The following is a 15,077-nucleotide window of genomic DNA, read 5'->3' on the forward strand; positions in this document are numbered from 1 at the left end:
CCAATTTTACTTGTCATGAATTTTCACCGTCGTCGACACTTTTTAAACAATGGATGCTCTCGGATTGTGAAAATTCATGTCAAATAATCGGCTACATTACAACATCAAGAACTTGAAACTTGAAATAAGATAATCGAACTTTATATTGAGTCTCTCATTTTTTATTCAAAATCATAGCAGTTATCAAATCTAACAAGATTCAATTTTAAATAATTCTTATCGAATTTCATTTGAAAATATCAGTTTATAATAAAAAAGCTTTTAGAAACTTCGACTTGTAGTAGCCTATATCTCTCTTTTTCCTGCTGCTTATTTGGCCGATTGTGTGGTTTCGATTCATTTAATAATATCAATCATATTTTTTAATGTAATTAATATCCAATATTCAACGTAATAATGTATGTGTGAATTGTCTAAAATCGTGAGCGTATGAATCAGTGACCGAATCACTGTTTTCGCTTACTTAACGATTGTCAACAGACATTAATTTATCATCAGACACCATAGTCGGATTTGAAGATTTTCACCCCTAAGGCGGCCACGCTAAGCTTGTAATAAAACGGGACGACACCTAGAATGTCCTCTGATTGGCTAATTCTCACCAACAGCGGAATCTCAGCCAATCGGAGGAAATTCTGGGTGTCGTGACGATGAATGTTGGTAGACAAGCAGTAGGCCTTATGTGAAAACAGACATCACTTCGTTAAAGTTTTAAAAGTGACAGAATATTCGTCACATCTCCGAATAAGTACGACTCGAGAGTTAAACACCAAGTGAACTTTTTCCAAATTTATCACTATCCTACAAATCATTTGGGCTCAATTAGGGTATAGGTGAAGAATTATTCCACGAAATTACCAAATTTCTTGGCTACAAGCTGATGTAAAACTCATCTTTCCAAGAGAACTTGATCGCCCTGAGATTCAAGTTATTCATAAATTTTGAAGCTAGATCCATAAAAAATCTACTAATATGGTTTAAAAATTACGAGAACGGTGTTAATTTGGTACATCCATTGTACTTTATTCAAGCAATATTCTCATTTTCTAATAGATCTCTCAAGGAGCCATTTATGATAGTGTAAGTAATATCAATTTGAGCTCGGTCAATATAGATAGTCAGTTTAACCTCCACGGTATTTTTTCAAAGAGTGTCTAAATTTGTTTTTCTTTCTTCCTTAGTTCTCCATTTAATGTTCATGCATATTTTCCTCAATAATAATTATATGTTCTGTAATGTGTATAGTTTACAATATAAAATGACTTGAAATCTCTCAATTTCACTCTCATTTTGTAGAAATTTTTGAGGGTGATGCTCTCATGGGCTCAGGCTTGTGCGTTGGTAATGAGACAGATGATGATGAGAGATGAGGACCTAAAGCTTAAGGTGGGCTCCGAACAACACCCTGCCAACATAGTATCTTAATTTTATGTTTGGTGTGGAATGAATTAAACCGAATTTGGATTTTTTTTTCATTTAGTTTTACTTTTTGAGCATTGTAATTTCATTTCCTTCCAGCATAGTTTCTTGGGCTCATTTTGATTACTGCTTAATTATATTGCACCTATTTCCTGACATTCAGATTTATTGTCATATCACATTTTATTCCAATGAGAGTGAGTAGATTCTGTGATTTATGTAGTCTTTGAGATACCTTGTAATTACTGAATTTCTCCAATATTCTGAGATCTTTAGATCTAGATTCATTTTGCTATCCATCATTACAATCCTTGTAATTTTATAGACAACATGAGTTACTGAATTGTGAATTCTATTCATATCTGGTTTTTAGTTATTTTTTTTTCCACATAGTAGGTTATTTGAATTAATGCAGTGTCTAACAATAATTCAAATGATTCTATGCTTCATATAGATTCTTACATGAAACATTTCTCCATTGAATCACTCAATTTTCACTCAATCACTCAACTCCTTTTCTGTCATTGTTTCATTTTGTCAACATAGCATTTAAATACAATCTTGTATAATTCATATAAATTTAATTTAATTAAATATAAATTATCACCAGTAGTTTTTACTTTCCTTGCCCTACTACCACAGGTAAGGAAAGTATTGCTTTCCAAAAAAAATTAAGGTACCCTAATTTCAAGTTTCTATACGTTTCAAGGTCCCCTGAGTCCAAAAACATGATTTTTGGGTGTATGTGTGTGTGTGTGTGTGTGGGTGTGTGTGTCTGTGAACACGATAACTCCATTCCTAATCAACCGATTGACTTGGAATTTTAAACTTAAGGTCCTTATACCATGAGGATCTGACAATAAGAAATTCAATAAAATTGAATTCAAAATGGCGAAAAAATGGCGGATAATTACTAAAAAACCATGTTTTTCACGGTTTTCTCGAAAACGACTCTAACGATTTTTTCAAATTTATACCATGGATAGCTATCTATAAGCCCTATCACTGACATGAGTCTCATTTGAAGATTTTCACCCCTAAGGCGGCCACGCTAAGCTTGTAATAAAACGGGACGACACCTAGAATGTCCTCTGATTGGCTAATTCTCACCAACAGCGGAATCTCAGCCAATCGGAGGAAATTCTGGGTGTCGTGACGATGAATGTTGGTAGACAAGCAGTAGGCCTTATGTGAAAACAGACATCACTTCGTTAAAGTTTTAAAAGTGACAGAATATTCGTCACATCTCCGAATAAGTACGACTCGAGACAGTACTTCGAGAGTTAAACACCAAGTGAACTTTTCCAAATTTATCACTATCCTACAAATCATTTGGGCTCAATTAGGGTATAGGTGAAGAATTATTCCACGAAATTACCAAATTTCTTGGCTACAAGCTGATGTAAAACTCATCTTTCCAAGAGAACTTGATCGCCCTGAGATTCAAGGTTATTCATAAAATTTTGAAGCTAGATCCATAAAAAATCTACTAATATGGTTTAAAAATTACGAGAACGGTGTTAATTTGGTACATCCATTGTACTTTATTCAAGCAATATTCTCATTTTCTAATAGATCTCTCAAGGAGCCATTTATGATAGTGTAAGTAAATATCAATTTGAGCTCGGTCAATATAGATAGTCAGTTTAACCTCCACGGTATTTTTTCAAAGAGTGTCTAAATTTGTTTTTCTTTCTTCCTTAGTTCTCCATTTAATGTTCATGCATATTTTCCTCAATAATAATTATATGTTCTGTAATGTGTATAGTTTACAATATAAAATGACTTGAAATCTCTCAATTTCACTCTCATTTTGTAGAAATTTTTTGAGGGTGATGCTCTCATAAGCTCAGGCTTGTGCGTTGGTAATGAGACGGATGATGATGAGAGATGAGGACCTAAAGCTTAAGGTGGGCTCCGAACAACACCCTGCCAACATAGTATCTTAATTTTATGTTTGATGTGGAATGGATTAAGCCAAATTTGGTTTTTCTCCTAAATTTGTTTTTCATTTAGTTTTACTTTTTGAGCATTGTAATTTCATTTCCTTCCAGCATAGTTTCTTGGACTCCATTTGATTACTGCTTAATTACATTGCTCCTGTTTCCTGACATTCAGATTTATTGTCATATCACATTTTATTCCAATGAGAATAAGTAGATTCTGTGATTTATGTAGTCTTTGAGATAACATGTAATTACTGAATTTCTCCAATATTCTGAGATCTTGTGATCTAGATTTATTTTGCCATCCATCATTACAATCCTTGTAAATTTCTAGACAACATGAGTTACTGAATTGCGAATTTTATTCATTTTCTGGCTTTTAGTTATTTTTTAACATAGTAGGTTATTTGAATTAATGTATTATCTATACAATAATTCAAATGATTCTATGCTTCATATAGATTCTTACATGAAACATTTCTGCCATTGAATCACTCAATTTTGACTCAATCACTCAACTTCTTTTCTGTCATTGTTTCATTTTGTCAACATAGTATTCAAATACTATTTTATATAATTCATATAAATTTAATTGAATTGAATAGAATTATCACCAGTGCTTTTTTTGTTTTCTTTTAGACGCGACTTGTTCTGGTCCATCCTTGTCCAATAACTATAACTTTCAAGAAGCCCTTTTGAATGCAATAATATTTAATTGAATATGTTCCATGTTTTTTCACATTCAATTTCCTATTTCTCATTTAATAAGTCTCAACTCCACTTAGTATTTTAATTGCATTTACATTCTCATTACTCCTCAATTCTTCCATTTCCTGACGTTCAGGCTCATTTTAGCAACATTGGACTCTGGGATTATGTTTTTTATTTGTAATTTTGTAGGTAACTTACTCAGCTCCTCATAATTTCTAACAAGCAGTATTCAGTTCCATGTTGCCGACATAGCATCTCTGCTTTGCTTTTTTTTGTAATTCCTGAGACAACCTTCTCAATTCCACATAATTTATGATACAGTATTCAGTTCCTTTTTGCCGATATATCGACTGAACTTTGTATTTTTTCTGTCATTTCTTAGATAACGCTCACTCAATTCCACATAATTTCTGTTACTGTATTCAATTCTATGTGCCGACATAGCATCTCAACGTAATGTTTTATGAAATTTGTGAATTGTGCGACATTGAGATGCAGTTGGCCGATCGGAGGAATGTGGGTCACAATATTTTCGACTGGAATACGCGGAAGCCACCAGTTGTGTGTGTGAAGTGAGTGAGTTGCGTTGCTCGTCTGAGGCTGAGGCTGTGAGGCAACTGATGCTGGCGAGTCGGTTTTTAGGGGTGCAGGGGGGTCGTTGAAGGGGGGTGCAGCGCGCACATTGATCGACTCTGGCTGTGGCTCTCTCTCTGACGTCATGACTCACCCCTCCCTTCCACCCTCCCTTACGATCTCTCCCTCCTTTCCTTCTTCTTACAATGGCTTGCATCATTCTCGATCTCTTTTAATCTTTTGCTGCTCGCTAGGCTCGGGTGGGTCGGCCTATTTATTTACACCTCTGTCCAGCGACCGGTGGCCCTCTGCCTCATTAGCATCTGTTCAGTCAGCGATTTCGGTCGCTACTAATAGAGTCGTACAAGTACAATAATTATAGTCACTTTCTTGGTGAGGGCTACTCGTATTTACAGAATAAAAGAAATGAATAAAATAAATTTGAAAACATGGTACTTTGATTTTTTTATTTTTATGTCGGTCCAAGTACAATTATTTACATAAAATTAATTTACTTCTATGCTGTATTGAGAAAATTAGGCCCCACTAAAAATGGATATGTGTAGGGATGCTACTATCTTTGCTTTAGTTAACTAATTTCAATAATTATTTACAATTATTTTCAATAATTGTAGGGATGCTATTCAATTGTGTAGGGATGCTACTATATTTGCTTTAGTTCAACTAATTTCAATTATTTTCAATTATTTATAATAATTATTTACGGAGTGATCCGTGGTCTAGTGGATAGAGTGCTTGCGTAGGAGCATAGAGATCCCGGGTTGAAACCCTCTCACAACCAAAAGTTTTTTAACCAGATCGGGAGTGTGTTATCGGATGGGTACGTTAAACTGTCGGTCCCGGATGAAGTATGACAGTCGTAAGGGGCCCATTGACAGCTTAAATTATATATTCAGGCGGTGGGACCTTCCCGCAAGGGACTCCCCACCAACAAAAGCCATACGAATTTACTTTTACTAATTATTTACAGAAAATTAATTTATTGCTATGCTGTATTGAGAAAATGTGGCCCCACTATACGGATATGTGTAGGGATGCTACTATATTTTGTTTAGTCTAACTAAGGCCTTATTTAGTCTTAACCAATAAAATATAATAATAGCATCCCTACACATATTCATATAAATAGTGGGGCCACATTCTCTTAATACAGCATAGCAATAAATAAATTTTTTGTAAATAATTGAAATTAGTTCAACTGAAGCTTAGTTTAACTAAGGCCAAATGCTTCAGTCTAACTCTTTACATGCAAAAAAGTAAAGTTTTAGTGGTAAAAGTAGTCGAGATGCTTGTTTGACATTCTTGTCGACGTCCAATTTTAAAATACTGGTATGTTTTAGAAAATTATCATCTGCTGAAAATAATGAACCTATTCTCTTCTATTCAAGTATGTTGAGAAAATAGAATCAAAGGTGGGGAAAATTAAGGAAAATTAAAATTGAATACTTGAATCAAGAGGACAGGGAGCCGAGATGTGTGAATGTATGTAAAGGTGCATACAGACTTATGCACCACGAACATTTCGCTTTTCATCAGCTGATGCTATGCTTATTATAGGATGTATCCAACAACTGTTCCTGTACGTACAGAATGTTCAGGAACCTACGTCCCTGTAATTACAGATATAATAAGCATAGAATCAGCTGATGGAAAGCGAAATGCGCGTATTCGTGGCACATAAGTCTGTACGAAACTTGAGAAATTAAAGAGAAACGACTGATGTATCGCTGATATGTCGATGTATGTAGGTTAACTGTAAGAGATGAAACTGAGAAATGTCTGCGATTCTAGGTGGAGATGTGAGAGTAGAGGGAACTGAGTTGTATTTCAGTAGAGATGGAAGTAGAAAGACGTGACGATTCTAGTAGCTAATGAAATTAAAATTTATTTGACGAAAATTACTGTAACATTAGGCTACTGTTTCATTTACTGTTTTCAATTTTGTGAAAATAATAAGTATCTACCCCTGAGGCTAGCTAAACACACATCGATTTTGGTCGTTCGAATTTTTACCGCACGACCTTAAATTGAATAAGCTTTCAGACACATCCATTTTATAACGATTTTGATCGTGATTGTGCCCATTTAATGATTCGCATCAGCTGTTTGCCATCTGTTTGCGCTATGTGGTAGTGAAGCCGATTGAACGTTGGCCGTTCAAACAAAATCAGCTTTTCACACGCATCGATTTTGGTCGTCCAATAAAAAATCGAACGTCCAAATTTTTATAGTGGCGCAATGGAATGAATGGGTGATTACAAACACGTCGATCAACGATTTTTATCGTACGGACGCCGTGTAGCAGCCGTCTCTAGCCTCGACTTGATGCGACGCATAAGATCGCAGGGTTGGTGATCATTTTTCAATCACGTTCCTCCTGAGTCCTGTTTCAAAAATGTTGAGTTTCCTGAAATAATAGGATAAAGGTATAGTACAATCAGAATATGACCTACAAATTTAATTAAATTTCGAATTTGAAAAAATGAGTTAGTACTGGGCGACAAACTCCTGGTTGATTCGACTATATGGTCATTTTCCATATGACTAGACAAGTTCTTTTGTGAAACAGATCTCTGGTGATTGATTTTTATTGCTGTATTATTTTGATTCTCTGTATTTTTGGCTGGATCTCTAGTGTCCCAACCCGTTCTTAGGTGGAAAGCAAAGTTGCGTAGATAGCTAGGTTCAGTCAACTGGCCAACCCGAGTTAATAAAAAGCGAGTTATTATTTCTATTAGTTAGCTTGTATTGTTGATCCTTTTCTGATCATGCATATGGTTTGTGTATCATTAAATGTGTGAATAAATAGACTTGAAAGAAAAAGATTGAAATTCATTGACAATGAAACTTTGATACATAGATCCATCCAGCTGACAGCTGAGCCTAGACCTAGTATTGCAGCGTTGCCAGATCTATAGTTGTCGAATCTCACTTGATATGACTTTGATGATGCTCAGCTAGACTTTTACACAACTAATGTTAAATGAAAATTGGGTTATTAATAAGATTTGATAATTAAGTTTATCTTCAATTATGTATTAATTTGTATGTCTATTCTGTTGATTTTATTAATAAACTGATGTTTTGTTGTTGTGATTTGATTTCAGTTTGCAACTTCGTAGTACACGACCGATGCCTGAAGACCGTAATTTCGCCCTGCTCCAGCATTGCGGCAAGCTTAATCAAGGTTAGCGACTGATCTCTCATTAAATATTAACCAACCTTTTCGCCTCATTCGCCAAAACGAACCCCTCACAATTTCTGTATTTTTTATACAGTGTATTCTTATAATATCAGTTCAATGAGATTGGGAGTCAGCATACTTTCAATCTGAGATCTTGAATGGAATGACCCGGTTGCACGTACGCGCATTAAATTTAACCAAGGTTAAATGACGTCAACGCATTGTCATTAAATCAGTTCATTTGTTCTGTTAGATGACATTATTCCATATGGATGTTAATAAATGTAATGTTAATTATTTATTCAATTACATAGTGAGGTATCCTTCTTTTATTTTATTTTTCTCACAACTAGTGTCGGATATTCATCATTATCCTTGATATTAATAATTGTTTATAAAGTGCTTAAAGAGAAGAAAACAAGGCAGACCAAGAATACGATGGGAAGATGAGATAAGGGATGATTTTATAAGGATGGGTTATAGAAGATGGAGAGGATTTATAATGGATAGAAACGTTTGGAGGAATGTTGTGGAGGAGGCCAAAGACAACAATGGGTTTGTGGTGACCAGCACATGGTGACCAAGTTGGTTAGATCGTGGCTTCTCACACTGTGGGACCCAGGTTCAGGTTCAAATCTTATAGAAAAAATCAATAATTGTTTCAATTTATGATACTTATGGATCAAGTTTAATCTGTGAATATGTTTTTCCTAAACAGTTAGTTTTTCTCTCAAACTTTTCTCTGTATTTTCGATCTCTGAAACACAATTAATGGTAGAGCACAACGCAACATCAAGAACACCTATCAGGGTAGGCTATATGCAAACTTTTAAATTTTCATCTCACAAACATTATTATCGCAAAATGTTTATTCAAATAGGTAGGCCTAACATTTATACTGCATCTTATTTTCCAATGAAATACGTTAATGATATATTTTATAAATTTTTGTAACGGATTATTTGTGTAATTTATAAGCAAATAAGACAATGAAAATACATTCGAATCCCATTCGAATATTTTCAACTTTTCCCCAAATTTTGTAACTGATTCTCCAATAATTGATGTATAAAAATAAAATAAAAATAAAACTTGAATTGAATTTGCAGACTTTGTTGTATCTGATAATAGTCTGCGCCAACCAGATACTGAAAGGTGCTGACTTGGAAGCTATAATAGAGCAATATTCTGAAACATGATTTCTATTTTATGTTAGTTTTGCCGAACACATTCCAGTTTGAATCCAGATTAAAGCAAACCACCAAATATCTGACTATTTCGCACAAAAATGCCGATCACTGCTCAGTGTCACGCTATCATCGACCCAACTGTTCAATCCTCAGCTCGATTCACATCAGCATGAAATAAATTTCAGACCAAGAAATTCACGCAGCCCGCAGTCAATATGGGGAACAGAGAATTTATTCATTCCGTTTCTAAGTAATAAATAGTTGCATAGGAATGCGTAACTTACCTTTTCATTATTTTACGTTGGTGACAGAATCGTTGAAGCATTCCGGGAATGCAATGAGTAGATCGATAACTTGAAAAATATCTTATTTAGTCAGATTTTTGCCCTCGTTACTTGATAAATATGTCGGATTTTTTATAAATTTATTCATAGACAATAGATATAATGCAGGTAAAAACAACAGGCATTCGCTTAAAACTGCTTTAAACCTTAATTTGGAATACACAGTCTTGAGTTTATGTAAAAATGATAACTTAATTCACACAATATTTTGAGTCCCAAAAATGTATATACTACAATAATTTTGATTTTATCAGATTAATTAATTTCAAAATACAAATCCAAACAAAAATCTTTTTCCACAATCACAAAAAATATACCTACTTTTTTCTTATAAGTTGGAATTGTTTGTGGACCGTGTGAAAGACTTCAAAAACAAAACCAATGCTTAAAATATAAGATCTTGATAAGAAGTTCCTTATCATATAACTATGAGTGAATCATTTGATAATTTAAAAAAAAATTATAGGCATTGAAACTATAATCAAAAATCATTCTATCAACATTGAGACTTGATTTGTGACAGAAAGCTTCCTCTGGCTCTTCTATTCTATTACCTTTTATTGACGAAATGATACTCGATGAAAATAGCATTATTTGTTTGTCTTCATCTTAAATAAGAACGATATTCAATGAAAAGTCATTATATGTTGGTAGTCAAAGTTCAATCTATTTTTCACGAATTACGACGTTTTCCGAGTGGGCTCTTCTCTCAAATATCTCAAGTATTGTAATTGAAATAATGATTTCAAATAGTTTGTGCTGATGAGATTTGATCTCATAATTTACTGAACACACAAATGAAGCAAGCGAATGGAGTCTGTTTTTTATTAGCGTTACTTCTCTAAATAAACTGGTAGATTAATGGTTATTCTTATTGTAACAATTATGTAATTATGTTTTTTTTTTCAATTGGATTCACTGTCTGATTTATAACAGCTTAAAATGAAAACACAAATTTAAATTGTCAACTACTTTTTATTATTATAAAATATTATAATATACACAGAACCTGGTTTCGTGGCTTTACCAGCCACATCTTCAGCTGTTTGTTTACAACTACTGTCTTCCCCAGAGAAAATGAAGATGTGGCTGGTAAAGTCAGCCTGGTTACACGAAACCAGGTTTTGTGTATATTATAATACTTTATAATAATAAGAAATGGTTGACAATTTAAATTTGTGTTTTCATTATGGAAAAGTACCACAACATCACTCACAACACATCTCTAAGGTTAACAGCTTAAAACTTACCTAGATTTCGATTCTCCTTTTTAGATAGATATCCAATAATTACTTGATACCCCGATACAACCCCGTTAGGGACTCCCCTCCAACAAAGAGCCATACAAGTTTACTTTTCACTTCATACTTTCTCATTTCTGTCTTTCCAAAACTCCTCGTAAGAATTCTCTAAAATGTATCTTAATTGCCACAACTAAACGTTTTTATGGTCCAGTTAAAGAAGGAGAGGAGTGGAGGAGAAGAACTAATTCAGAGCTCGAGGAATTGATAAAAGGCCGAAATATTGTAAAATTTATAAAGGCACAACGGCTTAGATGGTTTGGACATATCTGTAGAATGAACGAAAACAGAATGCCTAAAATAATATTCAAGGAGAGGCTACATTCAAGAAGAAAGATAGGAAGGCCGAGAATAAGATGGGAAGATGAAGTGAGAGACGATCTCCAAAAAATGGGATATAGAGGATGGAGACAATCAACAGAGGACCGAGAAGCGTGGAGAGCTGTAGTGGAGGCGGCCAAAGCTAATATTGGGCTGTAGTGCTGAAAAAAAACGTTTTTAGTCAGCAATGGTTGAATTTCCATTATCTACCTCATAATTCTGGTATTTTTGGGGGGATAGTGAGGAAAATATTAAAGTTTTTCGTTAGCAACGGATGATACATTTTTATTATCTATCTCATATAATTATAATATTTTTTGGAAATCAATAACGGTTTTTTATCAGCAAAGGATGAATTTATATTATCTACCTCAAATAGTTCTGGAATTGTTTTGGGTTGGTGGTTCCAATTCTTCGAATGTCATGAAACAAATCAATTTTGGTTATCTTTGTTATTGGGAGATACTTTCCGGGTTCGGAAACATTGCCTCACTTCTTGAGCAAAACTAGAGAAACTCGACGATGTAGAGGAGAAGTACATACTGTAGTGAATTTGTGACACCTTTTGAATGAGTGCTGATTCGATGGCAAACGAGTGGAGAAATGAATGTCTCCCGCTGCCTCGCATGCTATTTTAGGCGACCGCCAGCCAGCCAGGCAGGCAGGCATTGACATGAGACTCATACTCATTTCCTGTTGTCAACGTTACACAACTCTTGAAAGGATACGACAGTTTCCTGAGTTGCCGCTGTACTCTTCAATAAACTTCAGCAGACCTAAAATATAATATTTCATCTTCAGTGCCCTGCTTCTATTCAATACTTACCAGCTATTCGCTATGAGTTGATTGAATAGCTTGATTCAATATAACATACAGTTCTCCAGTATAGTGATAAAAATATGCCTCTTCAGCAGAAATTGCTTGAATCAATATAGTATACTTTTCATCTCCGATACAGAAATAAATGTACTTCTTGAACTGTATACTATTCAGCGCTCACTAGCTATTGGTTTAGAAGTTGATTGAAATCTTTTCACTTTATCGATTCACCACACCTGTAACGAAGCAAACAAAACAAAGCTGTAGCAGAATTGAATAAATGTACCAGTGGCATTGAACAATTTCTCAAATTTGAACATAATTACAAAATATATGATTGAAATCCCATTCAATATCAAGATCTTTTTAGGAAACTGTTGAAAAAATGCTTGTATGGCTTGTCTAGTGCTTAAAGTCCCACCTCACCCGTTACTCTGTTAATATTGGCTCACATCATCTGAAAAGTAATCAAAATAACCAAATGATAAATTGTGTAAGTTGTCAATTTGTTTAAGAAGATTACAAATCAAGAAAATTAGAACGACTTATATTGTAGATTTGTGGATTCCGTCACATTTTTATATGGTGTGAGACTCCAATTTGGAATAATTTATAATATATTATTCTCAAGTCCATTTGTATATTAATTTATTATATGGTGAAATGTTAACATATTATTTTATAAGTGAACAACTCTGATTCGCATGTTCAGACAGCATAGAAATAACTTAATTCCGTTTGATGTCAGCTTACAGAGAAAGTACAAAAATATAAATCAAATCTTAATTTCTATGACCTAGATAGAAAAACTTTGTTAAGCTCGACCTACTGTAGTTCAATTCTGTACATTTTACTCAAATTAATTGTGTATTTTATAGGATGTTCATTTCAATAATTGCAGTTGAAAATAAGATTCACAAAAAAATCTGAAAAAAATGTTGAACTTGACCTGTCATAATATTAGAGTTAAGAGGGATGCACCACAATTTCAAGTGACAATATGAATTCACTATCAATATAAAAGTTATGCCTAATCTACATAAGTGTTAAGTTCACTTTTGGAAAGGGTTATACGGCGAGGCAGATCATAAAAAAGGATCTCTCTGACAATAAAAGCCACTAGAATAATGAAAATATAAAAGGAAATTGTGTCAAGTTGACCTTTTTGATTATTATTGTATTGTGTATGTAGTGTAAAAGAAGCTATTACTATACTTTTTTTAATGTGTCACCTTCAGCATATTATGATTCCAATTGATCAAGGATAATTGAAGACTGAATAAGTATCAATCTTATTAAGACTGATTGAAAGATGTTCCTACACAATAATTGATGATTGCTGCAATATGGATGATATGCTTCCCATTGAAATAAGCTTAATTACAGAAAGTTTAGAAATGTATTAGAAATATTCCTAGTAAATAATCCCTTCTTCTCTGTTAAAGAATTTATGGAAAACAAGTTTTATTCAAGGGATTTTGAAATAAATAGATAATAAGGTATTATAGCATATTATGAATAAGGTAAATTTGAGTCCAATGTACCTACTGTGGCTGTTTATTGTTGTGTTGTATAAACCCTGTTTTTATTGTGTTGACTGGCCTATATGTCAAGTTGTGATATTTTATTGAGGTTAATGAAGATATTCTATTCTAATAATTCAGTACAATAGTAGGGATCGAAGACAAGAAAAATAGTATTGGATATGAGAATGACGTGTTGCATGCTGCAAGAGATCTGCTTACCTATCCTTCTTCGAACAGAACGAGTGGTTCGTGGTTTAGCTTACAGAAACTAGCTTCCCAGTTTCAGCTAATCAGCTGGCAACCAATGATGAAAAACATTTGGATGTCATCGTTCTAAAGGGCGATAAAGGTTTCTTTTCACTCCCATGCTTTATAAGGTGTTTGTGTAACATGGAGGTCGATCACGAGTGCGACCTAAACTGAAAGCTACATATCAACCTGACAGCTCTGTTCGCACCTTACGCCTAGTCTACATTCTCGCCAAGTCGCGATGGTCTTCACGTTGGTCTTGCCATCCACATTGCAAAGTGACCATTTGTAGATGCTCGGCTGGCCACTCGCCTACGCTTGACAAGAATCGAAGCGATGGCGAGCGAAGGCCAGTGAAGGCGAGCGCTGGCAAAGTAGCCGTCCACACTTTCGCGCACGTCGTCATTTGTACGCACTTGGCGAGAGTGTAGATGCGGCATTCAGTGAGCAGATCTCATGTAACTCGTCATTTATAATATCCTATTTCTCCTATCTTTCTATTGTATTGTAATATTGCAGCAATCATCAATATTGTGTAGGTCATCATCCTTCAATCAGTATGATCATATTGGATGCGTGTATGTGCAAGTGCATGTTAGATCATGCACGTGCCGAGAAGCACCAATACACATTTGAGTGTATGGCCAAAAAACAAAACCATTTTACATGTAAAAAATAACGAGCACTCATTCAATAGGCAATCAAATGTTCACAATTACCAAACAAGATATAGAAACGATTTCATTATAATGGAACATAGGAGAAAAAAATTTGAACAAAGTCAGATATATAATATATCTGACTTATATATATTCTGATATTTCATTCCCATATTATGGGAATGAAATTCATGAGGTACCTCCCGAGTAGCATCAGAAGCAAAACGGATAGGGTAAGATTTAAAATCGAGTTGAAAAAGTACCTAATAGAGTTAGAAATGTATAGTTTTGAAGAATTTTACCGGGGCAATTAGGGACACATTACCTACCTTGTTTGTTATTGTATTGTCTCTTTTTTGTTGTGTTTCTTTCTATCTTTCTAGTTTTATGTTTAAGAATTAGAAGTATTTTTTAATGAGATGACGCATTCATGTACAATATACATTGTATGTCTTGAATAAAGAGATTGATTGATTAACACGTTGTGAATTATAGTCTGTAGCTGCTCACACTGAACGCAACCAGCAAGTGCACGCGTTAAGAGTGAGTGCTCTTATTATTGCTCTTTCCAGATTTCGCTTCTCATCTGGTCATGCATGACCTCGCGTGCACTTGCACATTTACGCATCTAATGTGATCATACCCTATATTAGACTTGACATATTCAGTCTCATATCCGTAAGCAGTTCAAGTCAACAAATTAATATGATGATAATAATGGGTTTTATGAGAGAGAGCGCATTGCAAGTAATGATGATGCTTTGAAAAATTGTGTCATATAATTATCGGGTGTACATGGTGGGGTGGTGTGGT

The 15,077-nt window shown here is 34.3% G+C and overlaps 1 protein-coding gene across 2 annotated transcripts in view; it reads left to right on the forward strand.

Moving 5' to 3' along the window:
• Positions 1–15,077, forward strand: part of LOC111060559 (diacylglycerol kinase theta) — a 64,909-nt gene that overhangs the window by 14,149 nt on the left and 35,683 nt on the right. For both annotated transcript variants that reach the window (XM_039419539.1, XM_039419540.1), the window contains exon 2: positions 7,778–7,857. In XM_039419539.1, coding sequence (XP_039275473.1) covers positions 7,778–7,857 — 80 coding nt within the window. The remainder of the gene's footprint in view (positions 1–7,777; positions 7,858–15,077) is intronic.

The sequence above is a fragment of the Nilaparvata lugens genome, chromosome 1 (assembly GCF_014356525.2).
Source record: "Nilaparvata lugens isolate BPH chromosome 1, ASM1435652v1, whole genome shotgun sequence".
NCBI classification, from domain to species: Eukaryota; Metazoa; Arthropoda; class Insecta; order Hemiptera; family Delphacidae; genus Nilaparvata; species Nilaparvata lugens.